This window comes from Scyliorhinus torazame, chromosome 7, assembly GCF_047496885.1.
Source record: "Scyliorhinus torazame isolate Kashiwa2021f chromosome 7, sScyTor2.1, whole genome shotgun sequence".
NCBI lineage: Eukaryota > Metazoa > Chordata > Chondrichthyes > Carcharhiniformes > Scyliorhinidae > Scyliorhinus > Scyliorhinus torazame.
In genome coordinates, this window is record NC_092713.1 from 41270824 (window position 1) to 41290810 (window position 19987).

At 45.2% G+C, this 19987-nt stretch overlaps 1 protein-coding gene across 1 annotated transcript in view; it reads left to right on the forward strand.

Annotated features, from left to right (window-relative positions):
* LOC140426161 (glycogen debranching enzyme-like) overlaps window positions 1-19987 on the forward strand; it is a 157927-nt gene that overhangs the window by 20267 nt on the left and 117673 nt on the right. The window contains 4 exon segments of the mRNA XM_072510596.1: window positions 3790-3993; window positions 10391-10572; window positions 11350-11461; window positions 11851-11968. Of these exon segments, the coding sequence (XP_072366697.1) occupies window positions 3790-3993; window positions 10391-10572; window positions 11350-11461; window positions 11851-11968 (616 nt within the window).

Below are 19987 nucleotides of genomic sequence, written 5' to 3' on the forward strand. Positions count from 1 at the left end.
ATCAACTGTGTGAAATCTGTCTCCTACAACTGCCTGAAAAAAAGGGTAATTGTGACCCCCCCCAGGAGGAACCATCTGAAGGGGAAATTAGCGAGGGGAGGGGGGAGCGGCTTACCCCTCGGCATAGCCTCCAATTTAGTAAGATTGAGCTGCTGATGGTTTGTTTTTCTGATTTTACCAATAGACAGGCTGCCTTTTTCATGAGTAATGCGGTGCACGTACAAACACTCTGGGAGAAATTCTCTCAAAACATTCCTCCGTGTGGTCTCCGGTGAGAACCGAAGTGCAAATCCCACCGGGTGGTTGGGCGCTATCCCGTTTACAATCCACCCATACATAGAAATATTTTTGAAGTGGGGGGTCAAGTTTTGCACTGGCACTGAGAGGGGTGTGACCTAAACATGCTGGAAAGCCCAGGTTCACAGAGAAAATGGCGTCCTGATCGCCAGTGCAGTTAACGCCTCCCCAACATTGCCAGTATCGGTGCTTCGGTTCCACCCACCATCCTTGCCAGCACCAATTCTCCCTCAAAAACAAATTGCTGGCATCAGGGCCCTGCCGGGTCTTCCTTCAGAACCCCCACCCCCCAAAACGCTGGTATCAGCAAGCCTACACCAGGTGAGTGACACCCTGCTATGGGGATTTCCAAAGGCCCCTTCCTTCAAGCCCCATCCCTCAGCAGTGCCAACCTGGCATGATGCCCTGACAATGCCAATCTGGCAGTGCTAGGTTGATGCCAAGGGGCAGAGCCATGTCCCTGACCACCTGGGGGCACCGACCTCTGTCTTCCAGGCATGGTCATCGCCTGGCATGGTCACCACGTCTGGTCTCTGGTGGTGGAGACTGTTATATTCCTTGTCTTATTCTCCAAGATAGCCAGATATGTAATGTTGACAAAGAATATAAAACTAAGAAGTTTAAATCAAAACTAATTTATTTTACACTACTGAACTTAATTAGGTTTGCGCACTTTACTGAGTAACATAATAAAATAATAATACTGAATCTGTGATACAGTAATCAATATTCTCTCTCTAACTTATAAACTACGTTATAACTCAACCTCATGCTATCCTTCTACAATGAAATCTCCCTCAGTTTCTCTCTCAACTTTTCATCAGCTTCTCAGAATTCCTGGAATCGCAGCCTTATATATGATCACTTAGTAACACCATCTCGTGTTGAGTTACATGTAGTCTCTCCTGTTAACCCTTTACTACACTTGTACTATACATATCATTACAGAGACCAATAGTGATTCCCGCTGACTTCACACTCCGCCGGCAGGGGGAGGAATACTGGGAGTTGGGAGAATTTGGCCTCCAATCGACCCAGTATTTTTAAATAGCCATTTAAATATACCAATCTGGGTGCGAACCAGATTACATCAGCGGCAACGGGCTGGGAGCACCGCGCACTATCCAGTGGCTGGTGCAAACCCTGCTCACCTGTTATTCTTCTGGCATAGTGGGATGTGTACCGGCTGCAATGCGGCGGTTGAACTGCCCCCTCCAAATGTAGCAACTGCTGCAGTACAGACCCCTCCTGCTTGACTCAAAACTACTGCACTTTCATTCTTCAATAAGCTGAGCAAATAACTGATTTAGTTACAAAACAAGGTGATGACTTGTCAAAAAAAACTTTCAACAATTCACTACCAAAGACATGCACACATGGTATTTGAATTGTTGCTATAAGCATCCAATACTACTTGACTCAACCAGAGCAATCAAGTGGGCAGTCGTTGTACTTTTTTGCAATTGGGGTCATAGTTCACCAAGGCAGCATTTAAATTTCCCAAGAGTATTGCTACACAATGATGTCCTTCAACTGTGCAATGCGACATATTAACTGAAATACTTTAAAAGACAGGTTTGAGGCAAATAAATCATTTATTTTAGCAATCATTACCTCCAAACCAAATAAGATGGAACTTCTAACCAGGCACCTTTAATAACCCCTACAAATAGGAGATGGCATTTTATTTTACTTTCTCATACCCTTTCAAAGAATTACTTTTTGATGTTGAACTGCTATCGCTATAAAGTCAGAACAAAGGAAGGATAGTTGAGATTTATGAGGGTGTTGAATCAGCTATCAAACAACCTTAAATTAGATGGGTGAAAAAGAAATTGGATGCCAAACATAGGTAGGGACTGCGTTTGCTTTGGATTATTATTTGGGCCCTGTATCTACGTTAGCAGAATTGCATCTGAGTTAATTTAAACAATCAACTTTATTCCAAGTAAGCATTACTGGACTGTTGGTTAACATTCCTTTCCTGCAAAGAATGCTTTTGAAGTGCCCATTCTCTAAGAGATTCTGAAAAGTACAACAATCAACTATTTTGTTTCCAAAAGTCAAAATATACTGTGGATGCTGTATTTGATAAAATATGATTGTTGAATGCAGATGCTGGCAAGTATGCTTTTCCAACATGGCCCACAAACAATTGTTGGGGTGATATAGTAATAATATAATGTAAATTGTGCGTCAAGTGCCAGAGTCAAGCTTTGTACAAAGGTATGCGTGCAAAAACAAATCTGAAATAATTACACAAGTCTTGCATTGTTGCAAATGTCAACTAATTGAAGTATATCCAGGAAATGCCTGAGTGATTGGATTAGGGTTGAGGTGTAGGGTATTGGTCCGATGGACTTTTTAAGATACAATAAATGGAAATGGTTTCAAGCTACAATAAATGGAAATGGTTTCATGTATGAATGTAATAAATTACCATGGTGACTGTCACAATAAGAGCTCAATACTGTAACAGTAACTTTTGTGTGACTCTGGCCCAAGTGGAATTCAACAGCAAAGCTGAGTATATATTCATAATAGTATTGGTTAAACAACTGTTCCACAGTATGACATTAATTGACAGGCACTGATGCAAACTTACTGTAAACTCTAGATCTCGAGTTTGCCTTATAGCAGTCTACAAAGAACATGGACGTTCGACTGTCCTGAGTGCCCTCTTAGCCCCCCCGCCTCTAAATACCTGCCTTTAATTTCTTTCACCCACCTCTGGCTGCATGTGTGCACCCCTGTTCTTATCTTCTAATTATTTTTCCCAATTGCCGCCAGCTACCAAGCTAGGTTTTCACAACTAATCCTCTGCCTTCATCGATCTTACAAGCTTATTTATGCCTTGTGGAATGTGTTGGCTGTACAAGTGTCTGGTTTCCAAAGCTTGTCGTCTGTAAGACCAGCTAGTGCACTTCAACAACAGTGATAAATTACATTTACATAGCAACATTGATATAATAAAACGTTCTAAGGCACTTGGCAAAGGCATTATAAAATATGACACAGAGCCATGTAATATATGTAATGTCGGATGATCAAAAGCTGGGTCAAAGAGGTAGGTTTTAAGGATGTCTTAAAGGAGAAAAATGAGGCAGAGAATTAAGGCGAAGATATTTCAGAGCTAGATGCCTGGACGATTGAAGGCACAGCTGCCAATGACAAAACAATTAAAATCAACAAGGACAATTTAACTTGCTGTAAATTGATGGCGTCCGATAGGGTAATGGTTCGTAGTTGTTAACCCCTCAACCTTCTACAGGTGAAATAGAAGCCAGGTTTATACAACCTTACCTCATAATTTAACTAAGGCCTGAAAAGTGCTGTAAAATGCAAAATCTTTCTTTGCTGTATAAAAACTCAATGTACAATTTTGCCCAATCAACCATTGGTTTAATTCTGCAATTATTATTACAGACTCAAGAGCTACCTTAATTTATTTGAACACATAAATGCATACTAACTACTTTTTCTTTTCAATAGGCTATAACATGATACATTTCACTCCATTACAAACTCTTGGACAGTCCAGATCATGCTATTCCTTAGCAGACCAGTTGGAACTAAACCCTGACTTTTCTCGGCCCAATAAAACTCACACTTGGAGTGATGTTGCGAGGCTAGTGGAAAAGCTAAAGAAGGAATGGAATATACTCTGCATTACAGACGTGGTCTACAATCATACAGGTACTGAATTAATGAAAAATTCCAGTGATCTTATAAAATCTACACGTGTGTTCGGTTGATGAAGAAAAGAGAACCAATTAAATCAGGTCAGATATAGCTGTGAGTTTTAGAAATCAGATTGCCCCTGTATGTATAACTATCAATCAATATTGTTTTGATATTTTCTAAACTGTGCAGCGGCACACAAGTAAATGCTACTTCATTATAACTATTAAGCAAAGGCCAAGCTTGCCTATAAAGTCATCTAATTTTTGAGAAAAGGATCAAAGCTGTTTTCCCTCACATTCTGGCCAGGAGTTTGCATTATAGACTCGGACTCAGAATTTACAGTGCAGAAAGAGGTCATTCGACCCATCGAGTCTGCCCCGGCCCATGGAAAGATCACCCTACCTAAGCCCACATCTCCACCCATCCTCGTAGCCCAGTAACCCCATCTAATCTTTTTGGACACTTAGGGCAATTCTAGCATGGCCAATCCACCTAACCTGCACATCTTTGGACTGTGGGAGGAAACCGGAGCACCCGGAGGAGACCCACGCAGATGTGGGGAGAACGTGAAGACTCCGCACAGACAGTGACCCAAGCCGGGAATCGAACCTGAGACCCTGGAGCTGTGAAGCAAATGTGCTATCCACTGTGCTGGTGTTCCGCCCTAAATAATGCTGAAATTCCATAGATTGCATTTTGTTCACAGGCATTGCCTCAAAGAGGTTTTGGCAAGTTGTGGATTATAATAACATCAAGAACATATATTTATAAAGCATCTTTTAAGATAACGTAACTTGCTGCGGCGCTTTAACGGAGCATTATAAAATAGTATGGCACAAAGCCATAAAAGATGATGATGGGTCAAATGACCAAAAACATTTAAGGTGTGATCTGAAAGGTGGTATCTGAGATCGAGAGGCTGAAAGGTGGAACAAGGGTGTTCCTGCTTGGGACCTAGGCAGCTGAAGGTATGGCCATTAGTGGTGGAATGATTGAAATCCAGGATATGCAAGAGGCAAAAGTCAGAGCAGTGCAGATATCTTGAAAGATTTGTGGAGCTGGAGGAGCTACAGCAATAGGGAGGGTGAGGCCTTGGAGGGATTTGAAAGCCAAGGCAGAACAGTTTAAAGTTGAGGTGTTGCTTGATGAGGAGCCAATGTAGGTTAGTGAGCATAGATAATAGAGAAAAGGGACTTTATGCGAGCAACAGAGTTTTGAATTACCCCAAAAGTTTACGTATTTTAGAATATGGGAGATATAGCCAGCTGTGCATTGGAATAGTCATCAGAACGTTACATGAATGAAGTTTCAGCAGCAGATGAGCCAAGACAAGGGGCATCTTGGGCAATGTTAGGGAGGTCTATAGGTGATCTTGTGATGGCATGGATATGAGATCAGAAACTGTTAGTTTAGCAACAATGGAGAAGTTGAGAGGTGGTGCTGAGATGCTCATTTTGTGCAAAAAAAGAGAGTTGTACTTTTGTGCTTCAAAGTACACATTTTAGTAATTTAGGAACTGGAAAATGTCCTAAGTAATACAATTATATTTATTTCATAAATTTATCACTTGTCAATATCAGTTTTTTAATGTTTTAAAGCACCATTTTTTAAGAATTACACAACAAAGTTACAAAATAACACCTCATAAGTAGGAAGAAGAAGAAAAACTGCATCAATACAGAGTGGAACAGGAGAACGACATTACAATTGGCTCGATACCGTTATTACACAGGATTAGATACTCATAGCCCCACCAGAGACAGAGGGATGGATAGGATAAAGCGATGGAAAAAAAAATGACAAAACTGTGCACCCCCCCCCCCCCCCCCCCCCCTCCCATGGCCACTGGCCCACAATCACCACGAAAATGAAATGAATGAAAATCGCTTATTGTCACAAATAGGCTTCAAATGAAGTTACTGTGAAAAGCCCCTAGTCGCCACATTCCGCCACCTGTTCGGGGAGGCTGGTACGGGAATTGAACCATGCTGCTGGCCTGCCTTGGTCTGCTTCAAAAGCCATCTCTTCCCACCCCTATCATCATGAGTCTCCTGCGCCATGGTTGGGTGCTCACCAACATATAACCCCCTCGACTATATCAGTGCAAATGGCACCACCGACCTATCACAGCCTCCTCTCTTCGGATACCAGATCCATCTGCACCCATGTGGAAGCGAAGGGTGGATTCATCCTTACAGAAACAAAATCAAATGCACGAAAATCCCAGTCCTAAGGAGAGTTACATACATGCCACACAACGTGACTAAATTCCAATCCAGGCCCTAGGCAGAACCAAAACCGACAGGGTCTCCCAGAGAGACAACCTTCTCAACAAGGAGGTGACGACAAAGGCCAACAAGGGAATGGGAACCAAATGCAACCCCCAGGCCTTGCATTTTGAACCTACCCGTGAAGAGAGAGACCCAAGTGTAGAGAAATAAGGAGAAAAAAAACCTCAATCTCAAGGGAGAGTCAAAAGGAACCCAGTCCTCCCCAGGATAAAAAAATCTGCACAGGCCGTTGCTGGATAAAGACATAGATTCTTAAATTCGATAACTTAAAGAAAAACAAAATAAATAATTTAATGACAAAAAGAAACTCGAAACAGATTAGCTCTAACTGGCGGACCATCCTCCATCTAAGCGAGGACTGAATTAACCCAACCGCCCCAGGGCCCCACTCATCCTCCCCAATAACCAAAAGTAGTAAAACTGCACAAATCGCATTCCTCATCATTGACTCAATGTGATTATGCTAGACCAGGATAATCAACAATACAGGTCATCGCGCTCACGTTTCGCACCTCCCTGCAGGGGAAAAGACAACAACAAATCGACAACATAATCAACAAGTAGCAACGTCCAAGATTACAGAAGAATTGCAGGGCGCTTTGCAGATAAAGACATTTTCCATGTTGCATGAGAAGACTTGAGGATAAGGCAGGATCAACAAGCACTCTTCAGGATCTCTCAAGGATGCCAATGTTTGAAGCACAAGACATTATAGTTTCACCATGCCAGGCCGTGTCTCCGACATCCAGGCAGTCCACAACCTATGACCTGGCTGGGGGGAATGACTTTACCATCTTGGCCATCTCCAACCCTTCATGACAAGCATCGAGAACAGGACAATAAAGGACCAGTGATGGGTGGGCCAAACTGACCCTTGGCCTCAAAGACCGGATACGTTGTGCTCCATCGAATTTGATGTACCCAGCCTCCGGATCAGGATTATCAAATTTTCTAACTTAATCGGGAACTCATTTCCCACTTCTTGCAAGGGACCAGGCTCAGGGACGCAGCTCGCCCGGTACCTCTCTCCCAAACCAGACAGGATGGATGATACCTTGCAACAGGATTTCAATAGCACTAAGGCGGGCCCTCACCAGGGAAATCGCTCTTTCAAGTGCAATAACCATCTTGTGTGCGGCCACTACTCTCATTAAAGTACCCGCAATTCTGCAAAACGAGTTTTAACGACCGACGCCACAGAGCCGAGATCCTTAGACAAGACACGGTGACCATTATGCAGATGCATGCAGCACCGCCAAGGCGGGAGCCTGCTCAGCAGCAACTGCGTCACTGCAAGCCAGGCCCCATCCTGGCCACCACGAACAAGAAAGGAGCTCACATCACAAGAGACTCTCTCACAGTATTTTCATTCTTGATTAGTGGAAATCTTTCCTTTTTTATAAAAACGAATGGGACCTCAAACCCCTCCCTTAAATAAAATTTCAAGTCTGATGTGTAACCGAACTGCGAAATGTTCTCTTCAAGGTAAAATTAAATGTGAAGAATTATTTGCCGGTTCTCAACTATTTGGGCCTGGAATAAATCTGCACTACGAAAACCCAAGGGTTGTGCTACAGTGCGTTACCTGCAAAACACCCTTACCTTGATTTGATTGCGAACCCGATCCGAAAGAAAGAGTTGTATTTATAGATGCCTTTCGTGACTTCAGGATATCCCAGGGTTTTACAGCTAATGAAGTGGTTTATTGTAATGTACGAAATTTGGTGGGTAGTTTTTACTCGGCAGAATTTCTCATCCAGCCATTAAATAAGTTGCCAGATAAATCTATTTTCGTCACATTTGTCAGGACACCAACGAGATCTTCTTTGAATAGCCCAATGGGATCTTTTCCATCCACGGAGAGTGCAGATAGCATTGTGATGCCTTCTTGGATTATGTGCTCAAGTATTTGGAGTGGAACGTGAAGGCACAATCTTTTAACTAGGAGGTGAAAATTCTGCAACTGTCGAGGTCAACATTGCCACAAATAATGGGTAGTCCTCTACTATAATATCCCAGGCTGCTAAATTAATAGCCAGCTACTTCTTCAGCCTTGATATCTTTCAACAATATTGTGAAGGGGGGAGGGGACTTTTGTTGACTAGTTTGTGATCCCATCTAAACTTTTTGATGCCTAAATGTATTGATCTTTTGCATAGACATATCCACTTGTGAAGTAGCCCCTTGAATCCTGTATACTTAAAGTTTGCAACTTGATTATGTTAACTGATTTATTCTATTTCTACTTTAAGCCCAAGCGATTGTGACTTTTAATCAAGGTATATTAATTAATTCAAATAGGATAACCAATGTTCTATATTTAAAGTTGGTAGCTGTTGAGTTAATTTAGGGTGAGGGAGCTTGAACATCAGTATTTTGTGAAATAACTTTTCAAAGCTAATAACTTTCAAAACCAGTTCAGCATCAAACTTGTACTATTGAAAAGAGACTGTAGACTTTCATTTTAGTTGGATTTGAAATGGTCTTGTGCAGGAGATACTTTAAAAATGTCAAAGGTGGGATGTCATCTATTTAAAGGGTAATGACTGAGGCGCAGGAGTGTGTACACTGGTCATGTTTGAGACTCAGTATTTGCGATGACTGACCTTGTTTTATTTTTGTAAAGGTCAGAGTGCTGCATTAATTTGACACTGCTTTTTAAATGCCAAGTTAGAACTGATCTTCAGATAACCACGGATATGTTGTGCAATTATGCAGCATTTTCTCAACTAAATCAGTAATCTCGGTATTGTTGTTTCTTCTGATGAGTTAGACAGGAAACATTGAAAAGTGTTTGTTTATTTGAGGTGTTTTGTTCTTCAAAATAGTTGGATGGTGCTAAGATATGAAAGGTCAATTCATTTATAACATTGTAAATTTGGTGATAAAGATGGATAACGTTAATATATAGTATTTGGGGTTGCTTTAAAGATATAAATGATCTATGAATGATCAGTCTGCTAGTGAACACACAAACCATTTATAGTTATCTTAAAATCTTTCTAGTTGCAAAGGCATGTGGGCTACTGTTGAGGCCGTAGGAATTTCCCCTAACTTTAGCAAATTTACAGAATCACATTTCAGAGCAATTACTTCATGCTTTTGGAAGCTGATCCTGTTCAGTTTCCCATAACATCACCACCACACAAATGTTCCAACAGCAGAACTCTCAATTCTCTATCTTTTCAAGTATTAGTGGGACATCTCGCAACTCGCTGACATCTCTTGTGCTCCCTAGTTCATATTGGGCATTCCTGAATATTATCGCTCTACCATTAGCGACTGTTCTTTCAGCTGCCTAACCCTATGCTCTGGAATTTCCTCAAAATATCTCCACCTTTCTACCACTGCATCATTTTGATGGTCCTTCAAACCTACATCGCCACTGGTCTTAATGTTTCCTTGTGTACTAGGTGTCGGATCACTTTTGATAATGCTCCTGTGGAAGACATTTGCATGTTTTACTTTGCTTTTATAAATGCATGTTACTGGTGTGATTTTTGTCAAAGGAAGAACTTTTTCATTTGATGTGCTAATGTATATATTAACTAACCAGAGGATTAAATACATAACGGACATTCTTTCTTAAATAAAACTGTTGCATTGTGAAGGTTCTGTAAAGCAAAACTAGTCATCCTAAATTTGCCATTTAAGACAATAAGAATTTATACTAGGAGTTTACTAATGGTTTCTCCGCCCCCCTCATTGGGGAAGCTCATACTCCCACAGGATTGTGGGATTGTCATTAGTCCCCAGCCAATGGTAAGTAGGCAGGTTATAACCGAATTCTTTCCTGCAATTTAAATTGGCTAAATATGGAAGAAAGTACATTTACTGGGCTCAAAATATTCCTCAAAATAATGATAAAATGGATTGAAATATCTCAAATAAGGGGAATGGGTTATTGTTGAATTAATTTTATATTTGCAATTGGTGATATCTAGTTCATTTACACACAACTTTGTAGGATATCTGTCATGATATAGGGTTGGGAAAAAGTGCATAATGAAAGTCTAGTTGATGTGCACGTTTCACCTCAATCTAATTTTTATAAGGAATGTTCACCATTTTTAAAAATTTTTTTTTTTGCATTTATTTTCTTCCCTATTTCTCAATAGCTGCCAACAGTTACTGGCTGAAGAAGCACCCAGAATGTTCCTACAACATTTTAAATTCCCCTCATTTGAAACCTGCCTGGCTTCTGGACAGAGCCTTGTACCATTTCAGTCGCGATGTGGCTAGAGGAACATATCAGAACAGGGGACTGCCTGCTAATATTGAAAATGGAAACCATCTCGATGTGAGTACCAGACAATTAAAAAAAAAAAAAAAAAAAAAAAAAAAAAATTTCTTCAGAATTACCTCTCTTGCCCTTCCAAAGATTTTGACCCCAAGGCTTGTATCTCAGCCAAAGTGGCTGTTGATGAGAAGCTATTAAATGAAGAGGATATTGGAGTCGAACCATGTCATTAACTTCTCGTATGTGGGATGGGCCTGGCAATTGGTCAGGAGGGAACCCTGGCTGCATTTTTGTTCCCTGATCCAGGAGCGTCTTAATGAATATTTTGCATCTGTTTTCACAAAAAGAGGTAAACAAGAAAGTTTTTATAGCTATAGCCTGTTTCGGCATGTCATGGTTGAGATCAGCTAACTCTTACCATAGACTAGGGTTGAATTTGTGGGTTCACTTTGTAATAAATAATATTTGTATATGCGTTCTCAGACCCTAACCGTGACGATGCAGAGGGAAATCCAAAATTAGGGTCCATGAATTGAATCGCTTTTCGATCCCGTAAAGAATTCAGGGAAGCCTCCTTACCTAGAGTGTGGTATGAGTGCGGAGCTCTGCCAAAGGTTTGTGGCAAATGGCATGGATGCACCGAAGTGAAAGCTAGATAGGTACACGGGCAAGAAAGGAACAGAAGCGCATGTTGAGAGGGTTGTTCGAAGAGAGGTGGTAGGAGGATCACGCAGAGATAAGTGCCAGCAACTACCCTCTGGATTGAGTGTTCTGCACGAAAACAGGCCATTATGTCTAAACCTGACAGAAAGTAACCATGTTTTATTTTTTTGACAGGCTCTACGCACAATCATATGGGAAGAAATCTACCCTGCACTGCGGTTATGGGAATTTTATCAACTGAACGTCAACAAAATTGTTAATGAGTTCCGGGATGCACTCCAATATGGTATACCACAACAGAGCTTATTATACACAGTATATTGTTTGTTTTGAGACCTAATTCGATAAGACACCAAGAATATTTGGGTTTATGAAAATTTACAGACTTTTAAAACTTATTGTTTTTTAATTAAATTTAGAGTACCCAATTCTTTTCCCAATTAAGGGGCAATTTAACATGGACCGTCCACCTATCCTGCACATCTTTGGGTTGTGGGGATGAGACCCACACAGACACGGGGAGAATGTGCAAACTCCACACGGATGGTGACCCAGAGCCGGGATCGAACCCGGGTCCTCAGCGCCGTGAGGCAGCAGTACTAACCACCGTACCGCCCTAAATCTTCTTGTTTCAAAAGCTAACCGTTGTAAAGGTTCTTTGTTTCTGTTTTTAAGGTGAAAAGAAAAAGTGTGACAGCAAGCAGCCTCTTAAGATTATCCAGGACCCTGAATTTAAGAGACATGGCTGTGCTGTTAATATGAGCGTATTACTGAAACACTTTGTGCCTCGTGGGTAAGTTATGCAAAGCCTATTTCAGTAGAATAAGTAATGTTATTGGAGGAAATAAATTCCCATTTGAGAGCCCCACCTTGTCAACCTTGCCCCTCGCTTGAGGTGTGGCGATCCTCCAGTTAAATCCCTGGCAGTCAGCTCTCCCTCCTCAAAGAGGAAAGCAGACTGTGGTCATCTGTGACTATGGCGACTTTACCTTACTTTACTTTTACTTTATTTCCATTTTGCTTTAAGTTATCTAGTAGCTTCACTTCTATAATTTAAATGAATGACACAGGAGGTTGTTTGCTCTTGGAAAAGATTTAATAAGATTAAGCTTGGATTGTATAGTCAAGGGGTTCCCAAACTGGCTTTTCTCTGATTGGTCCATTTGATTTATGCCATCTCACTGTTACTGGGCAGGAAAGCCCGTAGCCAACAGCCAGGATTGATGCTGAGAATGGAGCCAGTGGCAAAAGTGGCGACAAACTCCGGTGAGAGGCCATGGACAGGTGTGTGTGAATGAGTCTGGATGTTTGGGACTCGGACAGGTGTGTGAGTGAGGAATGGGTTCAGGCCTCTGAGTTTGGGTTTTAGAGAGGTGTGCATGAGAGAAGGTGGAGTTGGGGCCTCCGCAGAGTGTGTGCCGGTGTGAGGGGGGGCGCCGAGGATGCACTGTGTAAGGGGGATGGGGGGGGGGTTGTCCATGCCGAGTGCGTGCCCGTGTGGACTTTATCTCATGGTAAGATAGAAAATCTGTGGCATGGAAGGAGGCCATTTGGCCCATCCGGAAAGAGTTATCCAGCCTAATACCACTTTCCAGCACGTATTCCACAGCCCTGTAGGTTACAGCAATTCAATTGCTTATTCTTGGACCCCATAGGCTCTTTGTTTGCAGAGCTATCTGCCATGTGGAATCGTGTCAAAAACCTTCCTGAAATCGATTGACACTTGATCATAGATGCTCCCCACATTGTCCCTGCTTGCTGCCTCTTCCAAAAATCAGCCACTTTAGTCAGATACGACCGTTTCTTAATAAATCTATCTTGACTGTCCTTGATTGGTCTCTGTTTCTCTAAATGGTGATTTATGCGATATCTCAGAATTTCTTTCAATAATTTGTTTCAATCAAGGTTAGTTTGACTGGCTTGTAATTATCAGACTATTCCTTTTTCCCTTTTTTAATAATCTACATCGTTACCAGTCCTCCAGTTCTCTGTCAGCATGCCTGTAGCTGGAGAGGATTGGACAATGGTGGTCAGGGATACTGCAATTTGCTCCTTCATTTGCCTTAGCAGCCTGGGATGCATTTCACTGGCCTGCCACTTCCACTCACTTTCAATGATGCTTAACCTCTTGATAATTCCTCTACACTGTTTCATCAAACATTTCACAACCCTCCTCCTTAACTGCAATAACTGCCTCTTTTGTGAAAACAGATGCAAAACATTCATTAAGTATCTCCACCCACTTTTGGCCTAACCTCTTATCATAGAATTTACAGTGCAGAAGGAGGCCATTTGGCCTATCGAGTCTGCACCGGCTCTTGGAAAGAGCACCCTATCCAAGGTCCACACCACCACCCTATCCCCATAACCCAGTAACCCCACCCAACACAAAGGGCAATTTTGGACACTAAGGGCAATTTAGCATTGCCAATCCACCTAACCTGCACATCTTTGGACTGTGGGAGGAAACGGAGCACCCGGAGGAAACCCACGCAGACATGGGGAGAATGTGCAGACTCCGCACAGACAGTGACCCAAACCGGGAATCGAACCTGAGAGCCTGGAGCTGTGAAGCAATTGTGCTATCCACAATGCTACCGTGCTACTCATGCACTTATAAATAACGTGATTTTACTTGATAATATATTTAATGCCCTCTCTTTGCTATCCAAATTTATTTTTTAATTTCCTTTTTTAAAACATTTTTTCTTGTGATGTAAGCGCCTCTGGTTGGCCCATATTTATTACCCAGCCCAAATTATCCTTGAGACGATGGTAATGAGCTGCCTTCATGAATCGCCGTAGTGTACAATCGCAGTCCTGTTCGGAAGTGGTGTTCCAGGATTTTGGCCCAACAACAATAAAGGAATGGCTGTGTCGTTCCAATTCTGGATGATGTGGCATGGAGGGAAACCTAGAGGGTGTTGGTGTTTGCACCTGCTACCTTAGACCTCCTAGGTGGTAGAGGTCACAGGTTTGGAAGGTGTTGTTGAAGGAGCCTTGGTGAGATTCATTCCACCTCTTTCTTCCTGTGCTCCTCTAAGCTTTCTGAAATATGGAACTCCTGCAGCTAGATCTTTGATCTAGGGTGTCTCTTTGGATGCTGGACTGAATTCCGGGTTGGGAACCTAGAACTGCCGGTGATGAGACTGTGGCAGCAATTTTTGAAGAGGTGACCAATTAAATGGCCGCCTGTTAGAATCCTGCCTAATTAACGGGGTGGCAAACAGGCTGGAGGCCCCCCCCCCCCCCTGCTCAACGACACCCATGAAGCCATTCTAAACCTTCCCAAAGAAAACTAACAGACGTGCCTGGTTTTAGTCCAGTCCTGTTGAGGTGTAATCTGTCAACTTGTGCAGGTTCCCTCTACCCTAGGACTAAAGCTCTCCCTGCTGCACTGTCTGCCTAACTATGCAATAATCTGCACTATCTTGCTATTGCTGTACTCCGTAGCCAGTGGAACCTGGGGTAATCCAGAGATTATTAATATTTTAGGTCCTACTTTTCATTTATTTCCTAACTCCCCAAAATCTGTCTGGAGGACCGCATCCATCTTTTTACTGACATCATTGGTACCGGTATAGGCCATAACCTCTGCCTGTTCACACACCTCACCCACCCAATCAGTGTTCTACAGATGAGATTCTTGACCCTGACACCTGGGAGGCAACAAATATCATCCTGGAGTCATGCCTGCGGCCACAGATAGGCCGGTCTGGTCCCCTACTTTTTGGCTTCCCTGTTGCTATTGATTTTCTGAACCTCTTCCTCTGTGCTTCCCACTTCCTTCCCACTGCACAGCTGTGCCACCAAAGGCTGTAGTGCTGAGAGAAACTAGTATTCACTGAAGACTGGTTGGAGAACAAAAGACTTTTGCACTACCTGCTTGGTTCATCCTTTTCGGTCTGTCGGTTACACATTCCCCGTCTGTCAGCGCAGTCTGAAATGGCAGCTCCTGAAATGTGCTATCCATGTAGTCCTCAGCCTCATAGATGCACTGCACTGACGCCAGCTACTGCTCCAGCTCTAAAACTCGAGCTCCTCCAGCTGACACAAGAAGAGTCCTCGAGTTCCCACATAAGATGTGCACTTGCCATGACTGAAATGCCCTGCCTTGCCTCAATTTAAACAATTTTCTCAACTTACAGAAACAATCTTTTTATGTCCCTGATCCGGACAAAAGAAAGCACACCAATCACACACCACTTGACTCCTTCTGCAGACGTCACCCTAGCACAGTGGCAGTACTATTGGATCAGGAATTCAGAGTTCTGGATTAATGCTCCTGAAACATGGGGCTATATTTTTGCTTCTTCTGGCAGGTTTGATGGCGGGGGCTTGTAAAATACATTGGGTGGCTTAACCTGCCACCTACCACCTGCCCCCACAACAATTATACCAGCGGGGAGGGGGGGGTGGAGCTGTCCACCTGTGGGTGAATTGAGGCCCTTTAGTGGCCAGTTAATGTCCATCTAAAGGCCTCATTCCCTCATCACAGGAATTTAATGGGAGCTGAGAGAGTCCATGCCAATTGGCCTGCCTGTTAGGTTTCCTTGCACCGGCTGGTGTTAGGCGGAGGTGGGCTGGCAGGATAGATCCTGTCTTAACTGGTCAGCTGGGCTCATCAGAGTGCCCTATGGCCTCAATCCCTAGCCTCCACTTTGTTTACTAAATCCCCCACCTCGCACCAATTCCCACAATACCCACAAAGTTCCGACCCGTGACAGCTCATGTCCTCATTGCCCAAGTGCAGTACCGGCAGTGGCCACTGCTCTTCCAGTGGGGCTACTGGTACATTGGGAGCTGTCAGCCTCTGGCTATTGAATGACTGCAAGGCACTGTTTCTTCCCGTGTGCACGCTTCCTTCCAACTGACTTTTTAGTTGTGGGGGAGGGAAGATCATTGCATCTGTTTTTACAGTGCGCCAAGTCCAAATTCCACATGGTGGCTGAGGAGTTTAAATCCGATTTTATAAAAAAAATTGCATGTGGAATAAAATGTTAGTCACAGTATTAATGAAACTACTGAATTGCCATTTGAACCCATCTGGCTTCCTAATGTCGTTCAGGGGATAAAGGTGACACAGCCTGGCCTACGCATGACTCCAGACCCACAGCAGTGTAGTTGGCTCTTAACAACCCTCTGAAACGGTCAGGCAAGCACTCCAGAAAATGCACTGGAGTATCTAGGAAAATAAAACTTGATTCTTTTTATCGCTCTCCCTGAGCCAGTTCCCCTATCGTTTTATCTATACATACTTATAAATTTATTTTGGCTTTAAGGTTATGTAACTGTTTCGCTATTGTAAAACATTAACACTCCCCACTAAAGACTTGAATCAACAAGTTTGATACTCGTCTGTGACCTGCCTGCGCTGCCTCATGTTTTATGCTGACTGTAACATCAATAGCTGGATTCCCCATTCCTGAGTCTTAAGTGTTGATGCCAGGGCAGGATTCGTGGACTTCTACGAAAGCAAAACTGGCGCTGCACCTGATCTGATTCAATGACCGTTGAGGAGCTAGCACCGGCGCCCCATCGAACACAATCGATCCCATTGAGAAACGGTGCAGGATTCGCGATTGACACTCAAGAGGCTGACCAGCTGCAGCCACATATACACTTCACTCCCCTCCCAACGAACAAGATGGCAGTGAGGAGAGATGCACCCCATTTGGCAGACGGCGAGCTTGAGAATCTGCTGGACACGGTGGGGGCGAGGCGGGCCATCCTGTACCCTGGCCTGGCCTGCACGACTTCAGGGCAGCGAGGGTGAGAAGACAGCACTGTGCCCCTGGCATCAAACCCCCACCCCAAACAGCCCGTAACACTCCTGTCCCCCCCACCCACCCGGGTGCCAAACCCCCACCCTGCACCACATGCCGGCACCATTTTGGCTGTCATGCGCAGGTGCCCTGGCCACTGAAGCCACCAGCTACTCACCTCCAGGGCTGCATGCATTGTCGGATTGTCCAACAGTGTTGTTTTCTGTCCTCTATCGTGGAGATGCAGTCACCGAGCCAAAGACTACATGACTATATGTCGGCGAGCATCCAGCACCTGCAGGCACAGCTGGAGGAATCCCAACTGCGTGCCGGCCACACGTGTCACCCAGGCCAACACCGCAGAAGGTGGCATTCGAGGTGAAGGCTTTTGGGAGCGAAGGTTTCAGCTATGGATCAGCATGTCTAAGGCCTGGGGAAATCTGTACAGGCGGTGGCCAAGGTCCAGGACAGGATTGCCACCTCATGGGCAGCCATGTGGCAGACCACCTGCAAATCGCAACATGCTCCTGAGTGGGACCCAGTCACAGCGGGCCATGGCTGAGAGCATCAATGGCATTGCCCAGGCACTGGCCGACATGGCACAGACACACCGGGAGGTGGCCCAGTCCCAGAGTGAGATGGCGCAGTCGCTGCCTGATGTGGCAAAGACCCAGAAGGTGGCGGCACAGTCGCAACGTGATATAGCGCAGTCCCAGATGGATGTGGTCCAATCCCTGTGCTCCATGGCCGCGAGCATGCAGACCCTGGTCGAGATGGCAGCGAGCCTCCAGGACTGGAAGAGCCGGGCAGCACAGTGGCCTAGTGGTTAGCACAGCTGCCTCACGGCGCTGAGGTCCCGGGTTCGATTCTGGGTCAATGTCCGTGTAGAGTTTGCACATTCTCCCCGTTTCTGCGTGGGTTTCGCCCCCACAACCCAAAAATGTGCAGAGTAGGTGGATTGGCCACGCTAAATTGCCCCTTAATTGGAAAACATAGTTGGGTAATCTAAATTTATAAAAAAATTTAAAAAACGACTGGAAGAGCCAGGTGGTGGGGGAGCTTCAGTGTTAGCACTGCTCCAACCCCCGTCCCATGGAGTAGCCCGGGGTCAACGGGCACACCAAGGGAGGAAGAGGTGATGGGGCCAGTGCTGGTGGCTCCCGCAGGGGAGGTGCTGGAACACGTTGGACTCTTTTATCCCACCTCTGTCCCTGGCTCATCTGGTGGGCAGCGGGCAGCACAGGGCTGCACCACACCACCTGAGAAACAATGAGCCCATCCAGGCCCAGTTGCCCCAGAAGAAACCTGCCAAAGGGGACCCAGGTCTCAGGGCGGAAATCACAGCAGGCCGCTTTCACTCCTGATGTACCGTCTAGGGATTCACCTCGAGGTAGCATTCAGACCCATAAGGCCAGAATAGTAGACACCAGTTAAGTTGGCATGGGTGCAGGGTGCAGGACACAGTTTAGTGATACGGGCTGGGGCATGGATCTGGATACATCCCATTAACCACCTGCGCACAAATGTTACAACCTGTCTCGGTGCTCTGTTAGATGGATGTGAGGGGTAGGCTGGTTTGGTCTGGCTGCACGAGCTGGGGTGGGATGTTCGCTCATCCCCCTCGACCTTTGAGAGTGGGCTTGGCTCAGCGATTGCAGTTCAGCCAACGCTCACTACACCAGTGTCCCACCCCAGAGAATCGATGGGACCATGTGATGGAGTGGCCAGCTCACGTGCAAGGATCATCCAGGTAGAAAGTGCTACTGTAGGCAGGAGTCCAAGGTTGTCAGACAATGTGCAGCACCGGAGCTCATCGCAGAGTGGGTTGTCATCCTCCATCCCATGGAGCAGACCCGTTGTTACTGCCAACCCCGGCCCTGTATCCCCGTAGTGCAGCAGGAATGTATTATGGAGGGGTGGGGAGGATGGTGTGGGGTTTGATGCTGTGTCTGTGCCCCTGGCCACTCTCTCTTTTCTCCCCCCCCAATCCCCCCCGCCAAAATCAGTGAACATGGAGGCAATCCGAGCGTCCCGTGCGCGTTGGTCCATGCGCACACATTGTGCAGCCTGCCTGGGTCCCGTGTCCTGTCCAGCTTTGCACTCGCATATTCCATGTCGGACAAGGACTAGCATTCATCATCCAGCACGTAATTCTTCTGCTGCGGAATGTGGAGGACGCAGCAGGTTTCCATGGTGCGGGTGACCCTCCCAGCATCATACTGGAGGGCCCTTCCAGAATGGTCCAGGCACCTGAAGCACAAGTTCAGGACTGCAGCACGGTAGCACAGTTAGCACTATTGCTTCACAGCGCTAGGGTCCCAGGTTGAATTCCCGCTTGGGTCATTGTCTGTGCGGAGTCTGCACGTTCTCCCCGTGTTTGCGTGGGTTTCCTCCGGGTGCTCTGGTTTCCTCCCACAAGTCCCGAAAGACGCGCTGTTAGGTGAATTGGACATTTTGAATTCTCCCCCAGTGTACCCGAACAGGCACCGGAGTGTAGCAACTAGGCGATTTTCACAGTAACTTCATTGCAGTGTAAGTCTACTTGTGGCACTAATAACGGTTATTATTAAAGGACACCAAAGCATTGCTCGATCGCGCCCCAGGTCGCAACATGGGTGTCGTTGTACCAGGTCTCGCACCAATTCAGTCTGTGGCCTCAGGATGGGCATCATCAGCCACGACCACAGCGGATAACCCCCGTTTTCCAGGAACCAACACCCCAGCTGGGGGTGCGCCTCGAAGGGTCTGCGAATCTTCGAGTGTGCCAGGTTGAAGGCGTCGTGCACACTGCCTGGGTATCAGGCGCCGACGTGCATGATGCGTATCTGATGGTCACACAACAGCTGCACATTCATTGAGTGGAACCCCTTTCGGTTTGTGTAGCGCGGCCTGTCACCTGCAGGTGATGGTAGGGCCACATGCATCCCATCGATCACCCCCGGACCTGGGGCATCTCGGCGATGGTGGAAAAACCCGCTGCCGAGCATCCTGGTGGGCTCAGTCCACATTGAAATAGATGTATTGTGTCGACTGGGCATATAGGGCTT